General features: G+C 40.8%; 1 protein-coding gene and 1 long non-coding RNA gene across 2 annotated transcripts in view; one reads left to right on the top strand and one right to left on the bottom strand.

Annotated features, from left to right (window-relative positions):
* Window positions 1-11261, bottom strand: part of Adgrb3 (adhesion G protein-coupled receptor B3) — a 709539-nt gene extending 698278 nt beyond the window's left edge. The window contains exon 1 of the mRNA XM_050134810.1: window positions 10505-11261. Within this exon, the coding sequence (XP_049990767.1) occupies window positions 10505-11261 (757 nt within the window). The remainder of the gene's footprint in view (window positions 1-10504) is intronic.
* Window positions 11262-14896: 3635 nt separating this feature from the next.
* Window positions 14897-17319, top strand: LOC126497013 (uncharacterized). The gene is made up of 3 exons (XR_007590506.1): window positions 14897-15510; window positions 15634-15813; window positions 16933-17319. It is a non-coding gene; the product is annotated as an uncharacterized lncRNA (long non-coding RNA).
* The last annotated feature ends 310 nt before the right edge of the window (window positions 17320-17629 follow it).

Raw genomic sequence — 17629 nt, 5'->3', positions numbered from 1 at the left:
AGTTTAATAGGGAAAGATTACATAAAGTAAACAGATTTGTTCCTCCCAAGGTGCCCTCCTTTCCATATCACCATTATTTTGAGTAGGCAACTTAAAGATATTTTCCCAATACCTGGTATATTCTAGTTCACAAAATCTCATAAAATTGTATGGGTAAACTTAGAAAAACAAAGACAGTTATTTTCCTTTTCAGGTTCCTTTTCACATATGAAAAAGGATTAATGGCTGAGGTGAGGTGGTCAGCAGGAAAAGGCCGTGGTTGCACAGGCATAACTACCTACATTCTAACCCCAATTACCAGCAGAAGGATACTAACCCCTGAAAGCTGTCCTCTGACCTCCGCACATGCACCACAGCATGCTGTGCCCTCTCTCATATGTACACATACATCATTTACACAGAAACACACAAAATAGTGCTCATGTTTAAATGTCTGTAATAGTCAGCTAGAAAATCAACAAACTGGATGATGAATATAGAAAGATCTTTAGAGAACATAAGATAAGGGCAGTGATTAAGAAGAATATATCCAAGAGGTCGAGGTTAAAATAATAATCATATTGTTACTATACAGTTGTACTTTCAAAAAAAGCAGCAGTTAAATGACATTTACAACTTCTCTATGCACTCTGGATGATCAATGTGCCAAAGAAAGGGTTAATAATTTTATTAATCCGTTTGCACATTGAAGAATGAAAATTCAGTATGTGTTTCCCATCAGCCTCAGTGGCTCTAAGGAACCACTTATAGCTATGTATATACCCCTTCTGTTTAGGAGAACTGCAAGAAGCAACCACCTGCCCTCTGTTAATTTGAGAATCAAGGAAGACATGGATTGTGCCAGACAATGACAAAGCCATAACTAGCAACAAGTTTAACCAATAAGGAGACAGTGACTATCCAGCTTCAAGAGGAGAGTGAGGTGGAATTTTCCTCTGTATGCTGTGAATGCCATTGGTTAATAAAGAATCTGCTTTGGGAAGAGAACTGCAATCTAATGGATGAAACCACTGAATTATTAACAGCAGTCTTATCAGAAGGTTTATTCTGTTCATTTCCTGACTGGATGTCAAATGGTCCTTCAGGACCAGGCTCTTTCACATTATAGAGATGTTACTGGATGCATATTCTGACAATGATTATGGTCAACTGAAGCAATCTTCCCATTGCATACTTTCAAGTGAAGGTTTTCTCAATCAGGCAATGGTGAAATAGTGATGTGGAAGTGTCATATATCAATCTGTTGATTTCATTGGTTAATTAAATCAAGAAACTGCTTGCCCTGGTAGGTTAAAACATAGGTGGGAGAAGTAAACAGGAGGAAGTGAGGTAAGACTCCTCAGGCAGACTCTGCTCTGCTCCCGGAGAGACTCGACAGCTCTGCTCTCTGGAGCAGAGATGCCATGCTCCGCTCTCCCGATAGCTCTACTCTCTGAGGCACACGCGATGAAGCTCCGACCCAAGATGGACATAGGTTAGAATCTTCCCGGTAAGCGCACCTTGGGGTGCTTACACGAATTATTAGATATGGGCTAGTCCAGGTGCGAGAGTTAGCCGAGAAGAGGCTAGATATAATGGTCAAGCAGTGTTTAAAAGAATACAATTTGTGTGTTGTTATTTCGGGCATGAGCTAGCAGGTGGCTGGGGTGCTGGGGACGCAGCCTCGCCGCTCCTATTTCAACAAAAGAGTCTTTTAATTTTGATAATACAAAACTTAGATTCAAGTGTTTCCACAACTGTGAGAAACCACTAAGACCACCAATTACTGCACACTTCGTACCTTTCAGTTATATTATTGTTGTGTTTGTTTGATAAATCACTTTATTTAGACCACACAGTATTGGTCTAAGTAGGCTGCACCTCACACTGCCACTGCCCAAATAAGCAATGCTTGCAGAAAAGCTCGACAAGCCATGCTTTTTCACTTGGAGGATTAGCCCTATTCTTTTAACACATAAAATGCTAACGCACTTTACTCTTTTTTTCTACAAACAGCATTTAAACTTCCCAATGGGTAATGCAAATTAAAGTATTATGTTATGGGCATGCAAGTATAGAAATTAATGTTTTTCCCTACCCAAAGTTTATCAGTTTGTTTGCAAAAAAATCACCTTAAAAGGTTCATCAGGAGAAATTTTTCAGAAGGGTAAACTTTTCTGTGACACTTATATCATTGACTCATAATAATTTTCCAAAAGTTTTTCACCCCTGTAGCTTTTTCTCTGCTGGAGTCCGAATTCTCTTTGTTTTGTTATTGATGTCTACATGTATTTAAAAACAGTGTGATCCGGCCCCATTGGAACTGTAAGGTCATTTCTATACACAAGTTGGTTATATATTTTTTTCAAACAATTTTCACTTCCCAATGAAACTTGCAATCTAAGAAGAAGTCTGGAAATATTCTATCTTAGAAGTAGGTCACCAAGTCAGTTCTTTCCTTTCTCATAATGCAAACACTGTTTTCCTCCTGTTTTATACGGTAATTTCAAAGACAAAACTAAATGACAATGTTCTGTTTCTCTTTCATATTGCTGGGATAAAACACTGCGAAGAAGGAACTTTGAGGAGGAAAGGGCACATTTCTTCTCACACTTCCAGGTAATAGTTCATCCCTGAAGGAAGTCAAAGTAGGACTTGAACAGGAACCTGGGACATACCACCATAAGGAACATTTCTAATGGGCTTGTTGCCGATGACTTGTTCAGCTTTTCTTCTTCCATACCCAGGGCCACCTGTCCAGTGGTAGCAACATCACAGTGGGCTGGGCCCTCACATATAAATCATTAACCAAGAAAATGCCACCCACAGACCTGCCCACACTCGGTTGTGCTTTCCTCTTCCCAGATGACTCTAGTTTGTGCTAAGTTGCCCGGGGGGGGGGGGGGGGGGGGGTCATGGTAACACTTATGTCCTAAGAAAAGACTCCTATTTGTTCCACCAGTTTTAAATGTTATATTTTCTATGTGCTTGCTATTTGGAGAACTTTCTTTACTAACTGAAGATAAATGAGCAGTCTTTAATAACTAGGAAGGGATGTTATTCTCTGATAAGATTGAACTCTTGGATCACAACATAAATGGAACCATCAACAGAACTATAGAGAAAACATTTTATAATTTTACTTTAGAAAAATTTCAAAATCTTCAAATGAACACTAAAACAATCCACTTTATTTTCTGAACAACATCTGAATATGTAAGAAGCTGGGGGCTTGATGCCTATTGTCATACTCCAGTGAAAGAAATGCCAACAAAGCCATCCTTTTCTTCTAAGTGATTTAAAACAGATATGAAAGTGAATCCTTTGGCATTTGGAGAGAACTCCTTTGTGAGGCAAACCGCCAAATATAATCTTCATTTTGTATAATGCAGCGGAGTTTAAAATACTTGGAAACAATTTAACTTAAACAGCTTGGTTGCCTATAAGCAAAGACACCCAAAGGACAGCTTTCCAGGCTGAGATGAATCATCCACCACTGGGTTGATCTATTTCAAGTATTAGTCATGCCTCCATCAGTATCAAAATCTAAAGATGCTGTCTTTTATTCATATAATTCAAAATGTACACAAACTCATGAGGTTGAATGGTTCTTCATTAAATTTACAGACAAGTTCAAATAATTAAATCACAATCTAAAATATTACCAGTTCCTTATGGTTATGTAGAGAATGAGATTTTTAAGTGATTTCAAAAATCTCAGTGACTGAAAAAGAATCTTTTAAATGGATGCATGACAATAAAAATATAAAGATAGGATAAGCAACCAGATAAATAATAATCACCTGCTGATGTTATATAAAATAGAACTCTTTTATTCAATAATCAAAAACACTGCAGCTGTAAGGACCAATTTTAACATGGGCAAATTTTAAACCTTAATAAAAAAAAATGTGTCCCAGCGAAAGATTATTTCGCTTCAAATGCATAGTTTGAAAGACTTCCATGGTGTACACGTTGATGGACCATTCTTCATAAAGGAGAGTAACTACCTTACTATACTTGATACATGGCAATTCACACCTTTAGTTTGAGTTGTGCTTTGCTTCAGAATTTCAACCATATTTACATAGAAATAACAGAAACTTTTCTTAAAAATTCCAACAGAGTTCCTTGCTTGTTCGGGTTTGTTTGTTTGCTTTTGTTTTTGTCTTACATTCACTAAAGAAAGAATTTCACATACAACACATTACAACCAAATACTCAGTATACTTCTGGTATTGAAATAAATATTTACACATCAATAAATAAATTAAGGAAAGAATGTTTATAAACAATGATATTTTCCTTTACACACACACACATACACACACACACACACACAAAGCAAGATGGCAGCTGATGCCTGAGCTGCAGCCTGCCTAACATCTCAGGTGTCACTTTTCCTGGTTTGTATTCTCCATCCTCCTGCCAAGAAGAAAAAGTAAAGTGTCGTCGTCCAGACTTTTCTGAGGACAATTAAAAGACAAAAGGCAGCATCAACAATGAAAACATATGAACCAATAGGAAGATTCAGTTTCACATTGGCTGTTAGCTTTAGGTTGAACCTAAATTGTCATGTCTATTACTGCGCACAATTATAAAAATACTATAATATATGTCAATCACATTAGAAGAATACTTCATAACAAACATAAATCTCTGCACTATGTGGATTTCAATGAAAAAACAACACTGTTTTGAACCACCAAAAGGAAAAGTTTGAGGGAAGAAAATAATTACTAACACTTGTTAATATTCTAGCATAACGTGACAAATGTGCTAAGTATCAATAGGAGCAATCTTATTGAACACAACTCCATTATCGCAGGTGTAATTCCCAGCTTATTAAGGAGTCAAGTTTACTTACTTGTCAAAGGTTCCTGAGTCATTCTACAAACTCACCTCCATGTACATCAAACTACTGTTTTCACTTCAATGAAATGACACATCTAGGAATCTTAATATATATCAGATTTTAAATAAAGAAAATAAATCTCTGATACATTAAATGACTACATTAGGAAACTGAACTGAGAACTTTTCATGGATATTGATAGAAACTAAAATATCAAATTATTAATCTCACTATTTATTTTTATACTCAATATAGTACTTACCAAGTATTGGGAAGAACATGTGTATACATGCATGTAGAAGCCAGAGGTCAACATCAGGTGACAGTTATCAAGACAGCTATCTGTTTATTTATTTATTTATTTTGACACAGCATCTCTCATTGGTATGTAGCTTACCAAGAAGGCTAGAAATTCTTATATTTCCACTTCTTAAGTTCTTGATTTATAACACCTCCAAAATCCTAGCTTTATTATGATTTCTGGAATTTAATTCAGGTTGTATGTGGCAAATATTTTACTGACTGAGCTATCTTTAAACCCCAGGAAAATTTATTTTTTAATTACACTAATGTTAGTTTAAGAGCCAGTTGACTTTTATAGGAAATATATACCAGGTTAATTCTAAAGGAAACTGTATTTCACAAATAACAATCTCAAAAGATGACTAACAGTTTAATCCCTTAAGGGAAATACAGTGAATTAAAGGATGCGTGGAGCTCAACTATCAGGGAAGTAAAACGCCTACCTTAATTTTTGAAGAAACATAATTTTAATACATTTTTCTACAGCAGACACAAAGACCTATTGAATCACAAGCCGCTTGCCTTATTGTGCAAGCATGACATGCAGGCACACTTCACTTAATTCCCAACTCTCTCAATATTATAAAGCAGTTGCTTCCAAAACCACATTACAAGCATTTTCTTTCATAAACACTGCATATGTGAAGCACTTCCTAAATTGGTAAATGTCTAAAATTGAAAACGGGGAAATCAGCAATTTTTGACTACCATTTTTCATTTTTTTTTGGCATTATTCTGCTATTTACAGTGTGTATAGTTCCTAATCTAGAGTTAAAATACAAATCAACGTTCTGTTTTATACAAGTGTTGTCTTCAAACTCTGCCAGGGAAGTTTTGGGAAATATGCTATGACTATAGCAGTAGTGCCAGGGGCAGAAGATATGCGCAGAGAAATGTACCGATTTTATTATCACTATTTTCTAGATGGTAAAACTTAACAAGCTGTTCTTATCATTCACAGGTCCAAACAAATATGGCGAAATAATACTATTAAGTGCCTGTATTCCCCTTGCTCTTTCAAGGCATTATCAGAAGACCTCAGAGATCCATCTCTGACATCAGCAATGCATTAATGAAATTGGAAAGGTTATGAATGGTATTCATCTTCTCATAGAAGAGAAAGTAAAAGGTGACTGCTTTTCCAAAGTGATTCATCAGTAATTTTTGACTGCAATTAATACATTAACATCTTCCCTTTTCAGAACTTTATTCTTTCGTTCACTTAATGTTTATTTCAACTGGTAGTCACAAAGATTATGTTAAGACTGGGCTACAATTTCAAAACTCCAGTCTTTTTACTCAACTAAAAAGGAGAAAATTTAAGTAAAAGAATCACATAGCAAGAGAGTTAAGTGCTAGAACAAAACTACAGTATTTGCAAAGTGCTGCGGGATTCAGCAAAAGAAGGGGCAAACTTCAGGGTCTGTTTCCTCAAAGAAAGATGGATGCACTATATATTCTTTGAAGAAGGTTCAGTGATAGCAATAATTTACAAAAGACTCATGATCCAAGGAGGATAAGAAGGAAGATGAAAAGTAGGAGAAAAAGTAATATAAAGGCAAATAAGAAGAGAGAAGGCACTGGAGATAAAAATCCCTCAAGATTATAAATGTGTGCAAACACACATACACACACACACACTTATGGGTTAGAGTCTAGAGTTTACCCAGTCACACAGTGACTCTTCCCTTGGGAGCTGGGATATTCAGGATTAGCATAGCCAGTCTAGAAAGACAAATGGGTGAGTGTGTGCAGATTTCCTGGAATCTATACAGGGTTCCTGCTTCCCTTCACATAAGTAGAGCCATTGATGTCAGCAGCACACAAAGGTTCCTTTAAGACTTCTTATATGACTTGGATATTCTGGTGTAGGATTCTTCTGTTCAGACTGTTTTAATATTGCCATTCGATTTCATGCCAAAATGTCTATCCTAACTATACAATTCAGAGTCATCTTCTGTAATAAAGCATATTACTGAAAATGTGAAAATGGTTTTCTGAATGGTTGCTGGTCTGTTCCTGGAATTCCATCCAAAAATCCAGTGGATACCAATGTTAATTGTGTGTGTGTGTGTGTGTGTAAGAGAGAGAGAGAGAGGGGGGGGGTCTTGGAAACCAAATAATGTCTAAACTGTCAAATTACTGTTTTTAAAAAGAGTCACTTTTCTAAAATTAACCTCATGATTTCAAAAAAAAAAGCAGGAGTGACTGATAGCTAACTTTCTGTGAGCAGATGTCACCTCCAACTATGTCAAATACAACTTTCAATTAGAATGTTCTGGAGTGTGCTCAGATGAGATGTTCAATGAAACAACTGTGCAGGAAATTTGCTGGGTGTTGTAGTCTGCAATTGTTGGTATCACAAGAAAGGGTAATAAGTTCTGCACCTTGATGAATAGTATTTATTTTAAAAAAAAATCCTCTCTTACAACAGACATCCACTGTGGAGAGCCTACTCTTTGCTCAGTGCTAACTCCATTCTCATAACCAAATTGGGCATAATCACAATAGCCATTGTCATACTTGGTCATGAACCTCACTGCTGTGCAAAAACCACCTGGAGTTGTGTCTACTGTTTGGAGAATCCCTGACAAATCTGTGCCACTTGTATGATACAATCTAGGTAGACCTGCTAAGGCTAACTGTAGTCACTAGGTACACAATGAATGAACTGCAAGTCTACAGTTGTGGTGGGAATAATGCTGTATTAATTCTTGTAACACCTTCAGCAGAGATGAATATTTTCTTCCATAAAAAACATGATCATCAAACAATATAAGTGTGGGTGAAATTTTTAAAACTTCATATTATAAATTAGAAGAACCCTTGAGTTAAATAAGAGCAGCAATTCAGTATGTAATTATTAGCCTCAACCTCTGGCTGCAGCTATGTGGTTTACTTCAAATAATATTGAATAAATCATTCCTAACATAGTACTTTATGTCACTTACATAAAATATTTAAGAATTAATGTACTTTGCATAAATGGTACAAAATTAGGAGTCTAAATTTTCATATTTTTTTCTACAATGCATCCTAAACAAAAAAAAAAAACCTTCTTTGGATGAAATAAGAAGGCTATCATACATATTTTAAAGAATTATTTATAAATTACCAACTTCAATGTATCAGGGGAACTACTTATCCTCACATTTTTAACTCCAGGCACCCAGACAATTAGAAAGCATAAATTTAGACTACAAAGAATATAGCTGGGCAATTTTTATTGATACAGCTTTAAAAAAAACCCTATTATATAAATTTGGTACTTTGGCATCATACACATTATAAAATTTCAAGATAAGCATATATTTGCCTCTGCAAGTATTTCCTTCTCATTTTTACAGCTGATTAGCAACATGAAATAAGTCTTTTACCCATGCTTTACAATACAATGCCTCCAACCCACTCATCTGCAAATCAAATGTGCACTGTGGCTTCTACAAATCCCAGCAATGCCCACATCCCATGCTGACCACCAGCAGCAGCCCTGAAAACCATGCATAATGAGCTCCCAACTTTTTTTTGCCACCTTCATTTGAGAACAGGCTGCAGACCTGGATAAATTCTCCGCTTTCAATCTGATCAGGGCTGAAGTTGATGATCGAATTTGAACAATGGAAGAACTGCATTTATAATTCCTATTTAAACACCAAGAAGACACACAAAGCTAGGTTTCGGATGCTCGCTGCTTTCTCAGTGAGCTTGTGGCATCCCACTTTCTGTGTGTACTGTAGTTCTTATTCTAGGGGACACTAATTAGTTTTAAATGGTGTTAAATACCATCCCTGCAGTTGTAAGTGCTTCTCTGGGATTTTTTTTTTTTTTACTAGAGAAAAGAACTCCTGTAATTTAAAACTACTTTGTTTTCTTCAGCCACAGATGTTAGTGAGACACTGACCTGTGGCAATCTGAAAATGCTTCAGCCCTTTCTCCTTGCCATTAGCCTGCACTCATTTTCTAACTTTCTTTTCTGCCTTGTGCCATTGCTTTTCCATAATTCCCATCCCCCAAATTGCAGCCAGCAGAGAAACAGCACCAAGCTGTCGAGGCTTCTCTACCCCTCCCCTTTCCCCTTGCTGGCTCCACTTCCCTACAAAGCCTTGGCTACCATTAAAGAAAATTCTCCAACAACGTGTCAATTTTATATTGGCCACAAAGACAACTTCTGTTGGGGGAGGGAGAGGAAAGAGGGACTGGAGCTTGGCTGTCCCTTTCCACAGACTGGGATCTTTGTGGCAATCAGAAAACATTTCCTGCATAAGAAATCAACACACTCACTGGTTGCAGGGCTGGGGGACAAGAAAGAATATGCACTGGCTCTGTCCTCTAACGAATGGAGCATAGCCACTAACCTTCCAAGCAAAAGTCATTTTCTCAAAATATGCCATGCTTTCTTACATTATTAAAAAATAAGCCACAATCTTAAAGCTTCTGCTAGCTCCCCCACTGAGGATGGGTGAACATTACAAGCCACAGGAACACTTGCGATTCTTCCTCTGCATTTCCGTTGCACTATTTTGTTTTGTTTTCCCCCACTTAGCTCATTCCTGAGTCTCTCTCTCTCTCTCTCTCTCTCTCTCTCTCTCTCTCTCTCTTTCTTACCCCCCCCCAACTCCCCCATATCACCATATCAACAAAGGACCAAGAAAGTATTGAGAAACGACTTGCAAGAAGCAACTTGGTGGTTTAGAATCTGGCTGCGCCTTCACTGCCACCACCCCCTCCTTTCTGCTGGAGACTTCAGAGGTGGAGACCCAGGGAGCTGTGGCTTCCAGTGTGTTTCTCTTGCCTGGCCAAAGACCACACATAGGGATGTACTGTGCAAAATTCTCTCCACAAAACAAGGACCTGGGTGAAAATGGTCCCTCTTGACTTCAGAGACAGGCAGTCTCCGAGTCCACAGAGGCTTTCTGTTGAGTGTTTCCTCAAGTCACAGGGAGAGGAGAGAGGGTGAGAAACAGGTGAAAGAAAGGGAAGAGGACATTTGCTGGACTTGATCAGAAGGAAGTTTGTATATGCATTTACCCTTAGGAGCATGTGTGGATTCCTAGCCTGCACAGAGGCACACATTTCCTCATTAACCCTTAACACAACTGGCTTCTCATTTCTGTATCTCTCTGCTCCTGAACATTCCCCCCAGACTTCCAGAGCACTCTGCTGAGCTGCCCATGGCCTCCGCTTGTCTCTAATGTCATGAAGGCTAAACCTAGTTTCAGAGCCCTTCAACAGTGAAGACCACAAATCAAATTACTTCAAAGCTGACAGAATAAATTAGGCTGAAGTAGTGATCCAGCAAGGGTTACTTCCATGCAAAGTTTTCCCCACCCCCCAGCACCCATTTTCCCCCTTTCTCTGGGCACTTACCTTCTTTGGGTGGTCTTTTAGCCTCCCTGGTCAGATTGCAGACCTGAGTAGTTTGCAGCTCCTGAGTCAGGCAGCCCTCCGTCTGCTCATTCAGGGGTAACACGACGTTATTCAACAAAACCAGCGACTGGTCATCAATTCCCCACTCTCCCAAATGCTGAGGGCAGGTGCACTTTGTGTACATGATTCCACAAGCCTCTGTTCTCCCATTTTCTGATTTTAAGCAACTCTCCAACCAAGTGCATAAGACATGGCAGCCAAACTGGCTTGGGCTCACCTTGTTCAGTACCAAAAACTCAAAAAAAGATTTCTGATCTTCTTCGCCCTTTTTCTGTAATCCTGGAAAATCAGTTGGAAATACTCGACGTATCTGAATAAAATTTTTATCATACTGTAGAAAAACAAAAGCATTCTTGGAACTGCAGAGTTGCATTATTGAATGGTTCTTTCTCAAAAGATCCTTTATTTTTTCATGGGAAAAATGATCAAACTGATAAGCCAGAAGGGAAAAGTTAGAGCAGCTAAGGTCTTTTTTGGAAAATTTCAGGTAAATGCTATATTTGGTTGGATCTGGATTTTCCAGCGTCCAAGTGCAGTTTGTAAAGTTTTTGGGAAACATTTCACTTACAGAATAGGATCCATAAATGACTCCCTTCACCAAAGTTGAACACCAGAAGTCTTGGGCAGCATTAAATCCAAACATAACCAGGAGATAGGTGGAAAATATATAAATCAGCAGGTTACGAACAGCCTTCATCCTATGTCATTTGGCCTGTAAAAATGGCAGCGGAAGTGAAAAGCAAGCAGAAGACCACAGGCATTGAGAAAACAAAACCCGTCCAATATTGCAGCCAGCTGTTTTCAAGATTTCCGTAAAAAGCCCTTTTTAAAAGAAGGGCAGGTGATTTTTATTTTATAACGCCGGGAAATTACCAGTTGCCGTGCGAACAGCGCCCTCACGTGGCTACTGGCAATGAACAGATTCTCCACGTTCAATATAAAAATAACATTTAATAGATTATTAATAGTTATGTCCTAATTCATCCACCAGGGTTTCCTGCACATCCATTATCAATCTACCAAGTGAAGCGGGACAACTGGCTTCCTGGAGTAACCTACATGTTAATTGCTGAGATACTGGACTCAAGTTCCCCAGCCTTTTCCTCTCCCTCCTGTCTTCTGCCTGCGGTAAACACCACCACACAGAATCTAATCTGATAATCCGGGAGCAGCTGTCATGGCATCATTTCTTTACTCTTTAATGTGAAAAGTAATCACGATAAATTATGGCCACGGCTTTAAAGGCACAAACGATCATGGGTTCCAGATGGAGCATCGTCTTCCAAATGCCCCTACTTGCCTTTGCAGGGGGCACCATGTGAACTGATGAGACATGCCCGTGCAAAAACATGGGCATTCGTGGGGACTCATAGGACAGTAAAGCCAGCGTCTGGGAAGGGCACAGATGGACAGACACAGGAAAGTCCTGATGTTCAGCATCGCCACTGAGGACAAGATTTGAGGCAGTCATTTCATATGACATGCCCTCCTGGGATGCATAAAGTGGATCACTGTATTAGTATCTGTATCCAAAGGCAATGTGTGTGTGTGTAGGGGCGGGGGGATCCCAGAACTGTACTCACTGAGCTCCCTCCAGTCTTTGAATTTTCTCTCTAAATTGTGGTTGTCTTATCTAGCATTATCTCCTGTAAATTAGGATTTACACATTATAGATATAAAAATTGGTAGCTTTCCCCCTATTGCTCTCAATGACTGAATTTCTGCCTTTCAAACAAGTGCTCCAGAGCTCTTCTTTTTTTGTTGTTTGTTTTTATCCATTATCAAAGCATCCTCGATTAGATTTATCTCTATAAGTTGTTATCCCAAAATAACTTGAATATTTTTCAGCTTTAACCTTTACGAAGTTATTTCTCAGAATAAATGACAGTGCTTTTTTTTGCCCAGCCTTTGAACTGATGAAAGTGATGTCAAGTTAATTTTAAAAGGCTTTAGGCTGAAGTCTTTTCCACTGTTCTATAAGAAGAGCTATTCAGACAGACATATAGACAGTTAAAGAGTTCCCATGCCTGCTCTGTCTGGTCCTCTTTGAGCCAAAGCACAAAACCTTCTTTGCCATTGCGTAACACACCAACACATGCACTCCCAATCCAATGACCAAAGTCCCTGAACATATCTGCATGTTATAGATCATTATTCAAGTAGTATGTCTTGACAGAGGCCAAACAGCCCCAACTGTAAATCTCTATATAGCAGCAGTCTAAAATAACACAGGAACAGACACGACTACCAGAACAGTGTTTTCTCTTCCAAACGCACAGCGCGAGGAGGAATGCCTTTTCCAGTTGAAAAATAAAGGCAATGATCTTTTAGGGATCAAAATGTGTGGTTAGGAAAAAACTGGAAACAGTCTCCTCCGCGTGTGTAAGAGCGTGTGTGTGTGTGTGTGTGTGTGTGTGTGTGTGTGTGTGCTGTAGCACTTCGCAGGCAATGCAGGTCTGCGCAGTGTTCTTCAGGATAGAGTGTAGGCGTTGAAAGCCAATGTGACAGTAAGTGTCTAAATTAGGAATTCCAACCATGAAAGGGGGCTTCATTTTATAATCAGGAACTCAAAAGGAGGTCGTAGTTCTTTTCCTTATAAAATCGATATTTCTGCTTCCATTTCTTTGACAATGCATGTCGGCAATACTGTGCTTATCAGTGACGAGAAAGAGTGGGAATGAGCCGCTTTCACGTCCCCTCTTGAGCGGGCACCCTTCACGGAAAGCTCTTCATTTTTAATCAGTCTTGGTGGAGGAAGTCTTGATTTTTTTCCAAATAATAATAAATATGAATCAATGAACTGTCGCCCCCCCACCCCCACTGCAGGGCCTGTTCAAACAACTGTATGTCTGTCTACGGAAAATAACGGGCCAGGGGTTGGCTAAGGGATGGTCACCGAGGTCTCCAGAATGCTGTATTTATTTATTTATTTATTTATTTGGCTCTTGCTGAGAGGTAAACCAGCACTGAGTTTAGCTATTTTCCAAACTGATCTTCTGGGTGACACTTTAGTTTAGCCGAACATAGACGGCGCCATCACTCCACTGATTTTTTTTTTCTCCCACTAGAAGACCCAGTCCTACTGGATCCTAACTTCCTTTTAACCTACCCCCCACCCCACCGCTAAAATTATCTCAATCACGCACGAGTTGCTAGATTTTCTGGGTCTCTCTCCCTATTCCTTCCCACCCAGCTCACCTCTTCAAAACCAGAGACTTCTCTTAACTTTTCAACTGCGGCGTTTAAGTAAGCTCAGAATCTCTCCATCCGCCAGCAACAGCCTTGACTTCCCTCCCCACAAAAACTGATTCCAAGCTTCTCCGGGGCGACCCCAGAAGACAGAGGTGACCCCGAGGCCCCCTTCCTTACCTTCCACTCCGAAAGCTCCGGGAGGCTTTTGGTCTAAGACACCAACACAGGCACAGGTCCCAACAACAGTGACGGAGAGACTCCCCTTCGGTCCCAATCACCGTTGCCCATTTTTTCCCCCGGCTCAGCTTCAAATAACAGGATTTATTATTGGGGAAAAAATGCACGCATACGAGAAGCAAAAAGGGGGGACATAAGAAAAGGGGGTACCCAGTGGCCAGAGCCTTGCGCCTTCTCCAAGTGAATGAAGCCTCCAAAGGAGAGCCGGGGAGAGGCCCCCTGAAGGGGGTCTCGACAGAAACAACAAACAAAAAACAAATAACAAAAATGGAAGTGGATTAAGAGCGCAGATGTGTTTTCCCAAACCCACCTCCCGCCCCCCACAAACGGATTGGCCAAGAAGCCAAAAAAGCGCTGAGAAGTGGCCGCCGGCGGCGGCGGCTGAGGCTGCGGGCTGGGGCGGCGGGCTGCTGACAGGAGTGCTCCCGGCCGGTGGCGAGGCTGGAGCTGGAGCTGGCTGCTCGGTGCGCCCTCCTCCCTGCCAGGTACCGATAGACCGAGCGCGGCTGACGAGCTGAGGCAAAAAAAAAAAAAAAAAAAAAAAAAAAATCCTGGGCTGGCGACGTCGGGAAGCTGTGTGAAAGCCCGGCGAGGAGGGAGGCGCGCGAGGGCGCGATATAGTAAAGCTGTGTGTCGGGCGTGCGCGCCGGCGCGCGGCGCTCGCTCTCCCCGGGGCTGCGCGCACGATGGGGGCCGCGCGCTCCTCGGCGCGCACCCGCCGCCCCGGCAACCAACACCACCCCCCTCCCGCCCCGCACCGCACGCGCGTACTCGTGGGTGCGCGCGTCCCCGGCGGAGCGCTGCCCCGCGGGGGGCTGGAGTCCGGCCTTCCCCCGCCTCCCCACGGACCAGCGGGCGCGGGAGCGAGGAGGGCGGGAGCGGGCTTTGCCGGGCTGCAGCCGTGCCCGCGCCCCCGCTGCTCCAAAGCCGAGCCCGTCCGGAAAAGCAGTCTTTTCTTCGTCTGGGAGGTTTTCTCATCCTCAGTTCCCACCGCTGAGGCTGGTGGCTACCAACTCTAGGAGAAAGTCTCCTGGAGGAGAGGCAGGGGGGGGGCGCGGAGGACGGGAAGGCGACCCGGAGGGGTAGGAAGTAAACGCTGGACTCGACCGTCCTTCTTTTTTCGGCCTTTCAGTGCGGACCTGACGCAGCGGGGGAGCTGTCAGTCACCACCGGGATTTAGCATTGATCCAGTCAGCAGCTGAGGGGCCACCTCTCACCTCCCGCGGCTACTTGTCTCTGGCTAGAAGCTGGAACAATAGTTGGTTTTTGTTGTTCTCTTGTTTTTTGTGTGTTTTTGTTTTTGTTTTCCGTCAGAGCCAGACTGCAATTAGCATCTTATTTGTTCAGGCTCGAAACAGTTTTTGTCAGGACCACTGTGCGGGCTACCGAGGTCAGGCTTCCTGCACTGCTCTCTGCACGGCGACGGGGCAATAGTGCGGGTTCTAAACTTTTGATTCGTTCTGCTTTCTTAATGCATTTATTCCTTGTCAAGTTTCCCCTCCTCGTAGCAAGTTTGGGTAAGTGATGGGAAGAAATGAGGAAAAGCTACTGTTGCCCATAGAGAAGGGGGGAAAGAGGATAAATTTCTAGACGCCTTCATCGTTTCATTTACGTGTTGTTTATTTTTGCCTCCTGCACAGACGTCTGAAGAAGTATCTGATAGGTTTCAGAAGCAGGCTGCAACTGGTCATTCGCCTTCTAGTTTTGTCTCTACTTGTAGACGCGGCTGGTGGTTTGCAAAACAAGTGTTTGGATAGTGTGGTGATGTGGTGGGAGGAGACAAGATGGACTATGCTTTTGAGCCGCGAGCCTTCCTAAGGGTGAGTTGCCCGAGCGAAAGGTGAAGTTGAATGAAGCAATTTTCCGTCATTTGCTCTCTACTCTCTCATTTGCATTTTTTATTCTCCTTGTTCCTCTCCCCTGGAGCGGCTGCTTAGCCAAGAGCACAGTTTTCCAGGGCGGGCTATCGTGAGAACACGGGAAGGTGCTGATGATCCTTTATGCACCAGAATTGTTTGAAATATTAAAATTGGTTCTTTGGCTCTTTACATCGTAATGCATATTAATAGAATGACCCTTTTCGAGGCTTTCTCTTTTAGGACAAGAATTGAAGGAACACCCTGTAAGGGAAACAGTTAATCACTCTCCAGCAGGCTTCAACTATGTTCCCAGGAACAAATCACCAGGGAGAGCAGCCTGGGTGGCATTTTGGTTTTGTGTCATCTTTAGTTCATTACAATGCTTTTATTCATTTAAGGGAATGTGAAAAGAAAATGGGTCTTATATATCAAATGCAAAACATAGTATGTATAATGAACACATTTTCTTGTAAAAACAAAGACTATTCTACAGTACAAAAGAGGGAAATGTTTCTTTATTTATTTCAACTTTTGGCATAACAGTCATAATATTTGCAAGACATTTGGGTCAGTCTGTTATTTTATCCAGAGCAATAAATAAATAAATTCATAATAAGTGTGTAATAAAAATGGAGAATAAAAATACGTTGCATGGTTTGTGCATAAACACATATAATAATGTGGGGTTAGTTAGAATTCTCACACAGCCGTGTCTTCTCTCTTATCACTGAGCACTGTGATTTTAATGTTTCTTAGAAATCCCTAAAGTCATGGCACCATAGAGTAAGAATAACAGCCTAGGGGGACAATTTAAAAAGACTTAATCCTAAACGGAAAGGAGCATTGTTCCCGGGATCATTTTAATTCAAGTAGGATGCAGGGCTGGGTCAGAAAGGAAAGCCACTCTGATAAGGCGCTTCACCCTTCACACTCTTTCCCATAACCTTCATAAATTGCCGGCTACCGAGCTGGCCTGATGATGATCCTGCTGAGGTATATTTATAGCAGATAATTTGTAGATGATAAATATGCCAAGCAAGGCACAGCTACAGTAACCCAGGGCTCATCTGACTTCCTCAGGGGGTCACAATCAAGAATAACAAGTGGAACTATGTGAGGAGAAGCTGGCCTCCAGGCCCCGACAACACCATCCAAGGCAGCCCAAGAAGACATCATATTGTTTCCTGCCTGCATGGAGTTCCATGGGAAAGCTTTGCTGTCGTTGACTCAACAATAAAAAGGAAGACAGTGTGCACCCTGGGCTCTGTGTCCTGAGATGATTATTACCAGATTTTACTACTTACTTCACATGTGTCCCTATGTTTATCTTTCTATATATTTCACATTATATATGTATGTCTGTTATACATGCATATGTTTTTATATGCATATGTTATTCCCTAGTCTATCTGTACAAATATGTATATTTGGTATATACACATGTGTCTCACTTTGGCATGTTTGGAAGGGTACATTATGTTTTTTATCCATGGCAAGTAGTGTAATTTACACAAAAACTATCAAATTAATTGTAAAACTAGATTTTATCCATATCCTTGTAGATTTTCACAAGGCATGCTGAGAAATCAGTGTGAACTTGTCCAAATCTAGACTGGTATTTTATGGCATTACCATCATTCAAAGTGGCCAAGGTATCTAAAGTTGAGCATCTTCACAATTGTACCTTCTATTATTTATCAGTATTATTAATCACTCCAAGGAAATAATGTTTCTATGTATAGTACTTTTAAACTTCCTTTTCCTAGCTAACTTTCTG

This window comes from Alexandromys fortis, unplaced genomic scaffold, assembly GCF_014885135.2.
Source record: "Alexandromys fortis isolate MF-2015 unplaced genomic scaffold, M_Fortis_MF-2015_v1.1 scaffold_20, whole genome shotgun sequence".
Classification (NCBI taxonomy): domain Eukaryota; kingdom Metazoa; phylum Chordata; class Mammalia; order Rodentia; family Cricetidae; genus Alexandromys; species Alexandromys fortis.
This window is presented reverse-complemented; position numbering and strand designations above follow the sequence as displayed.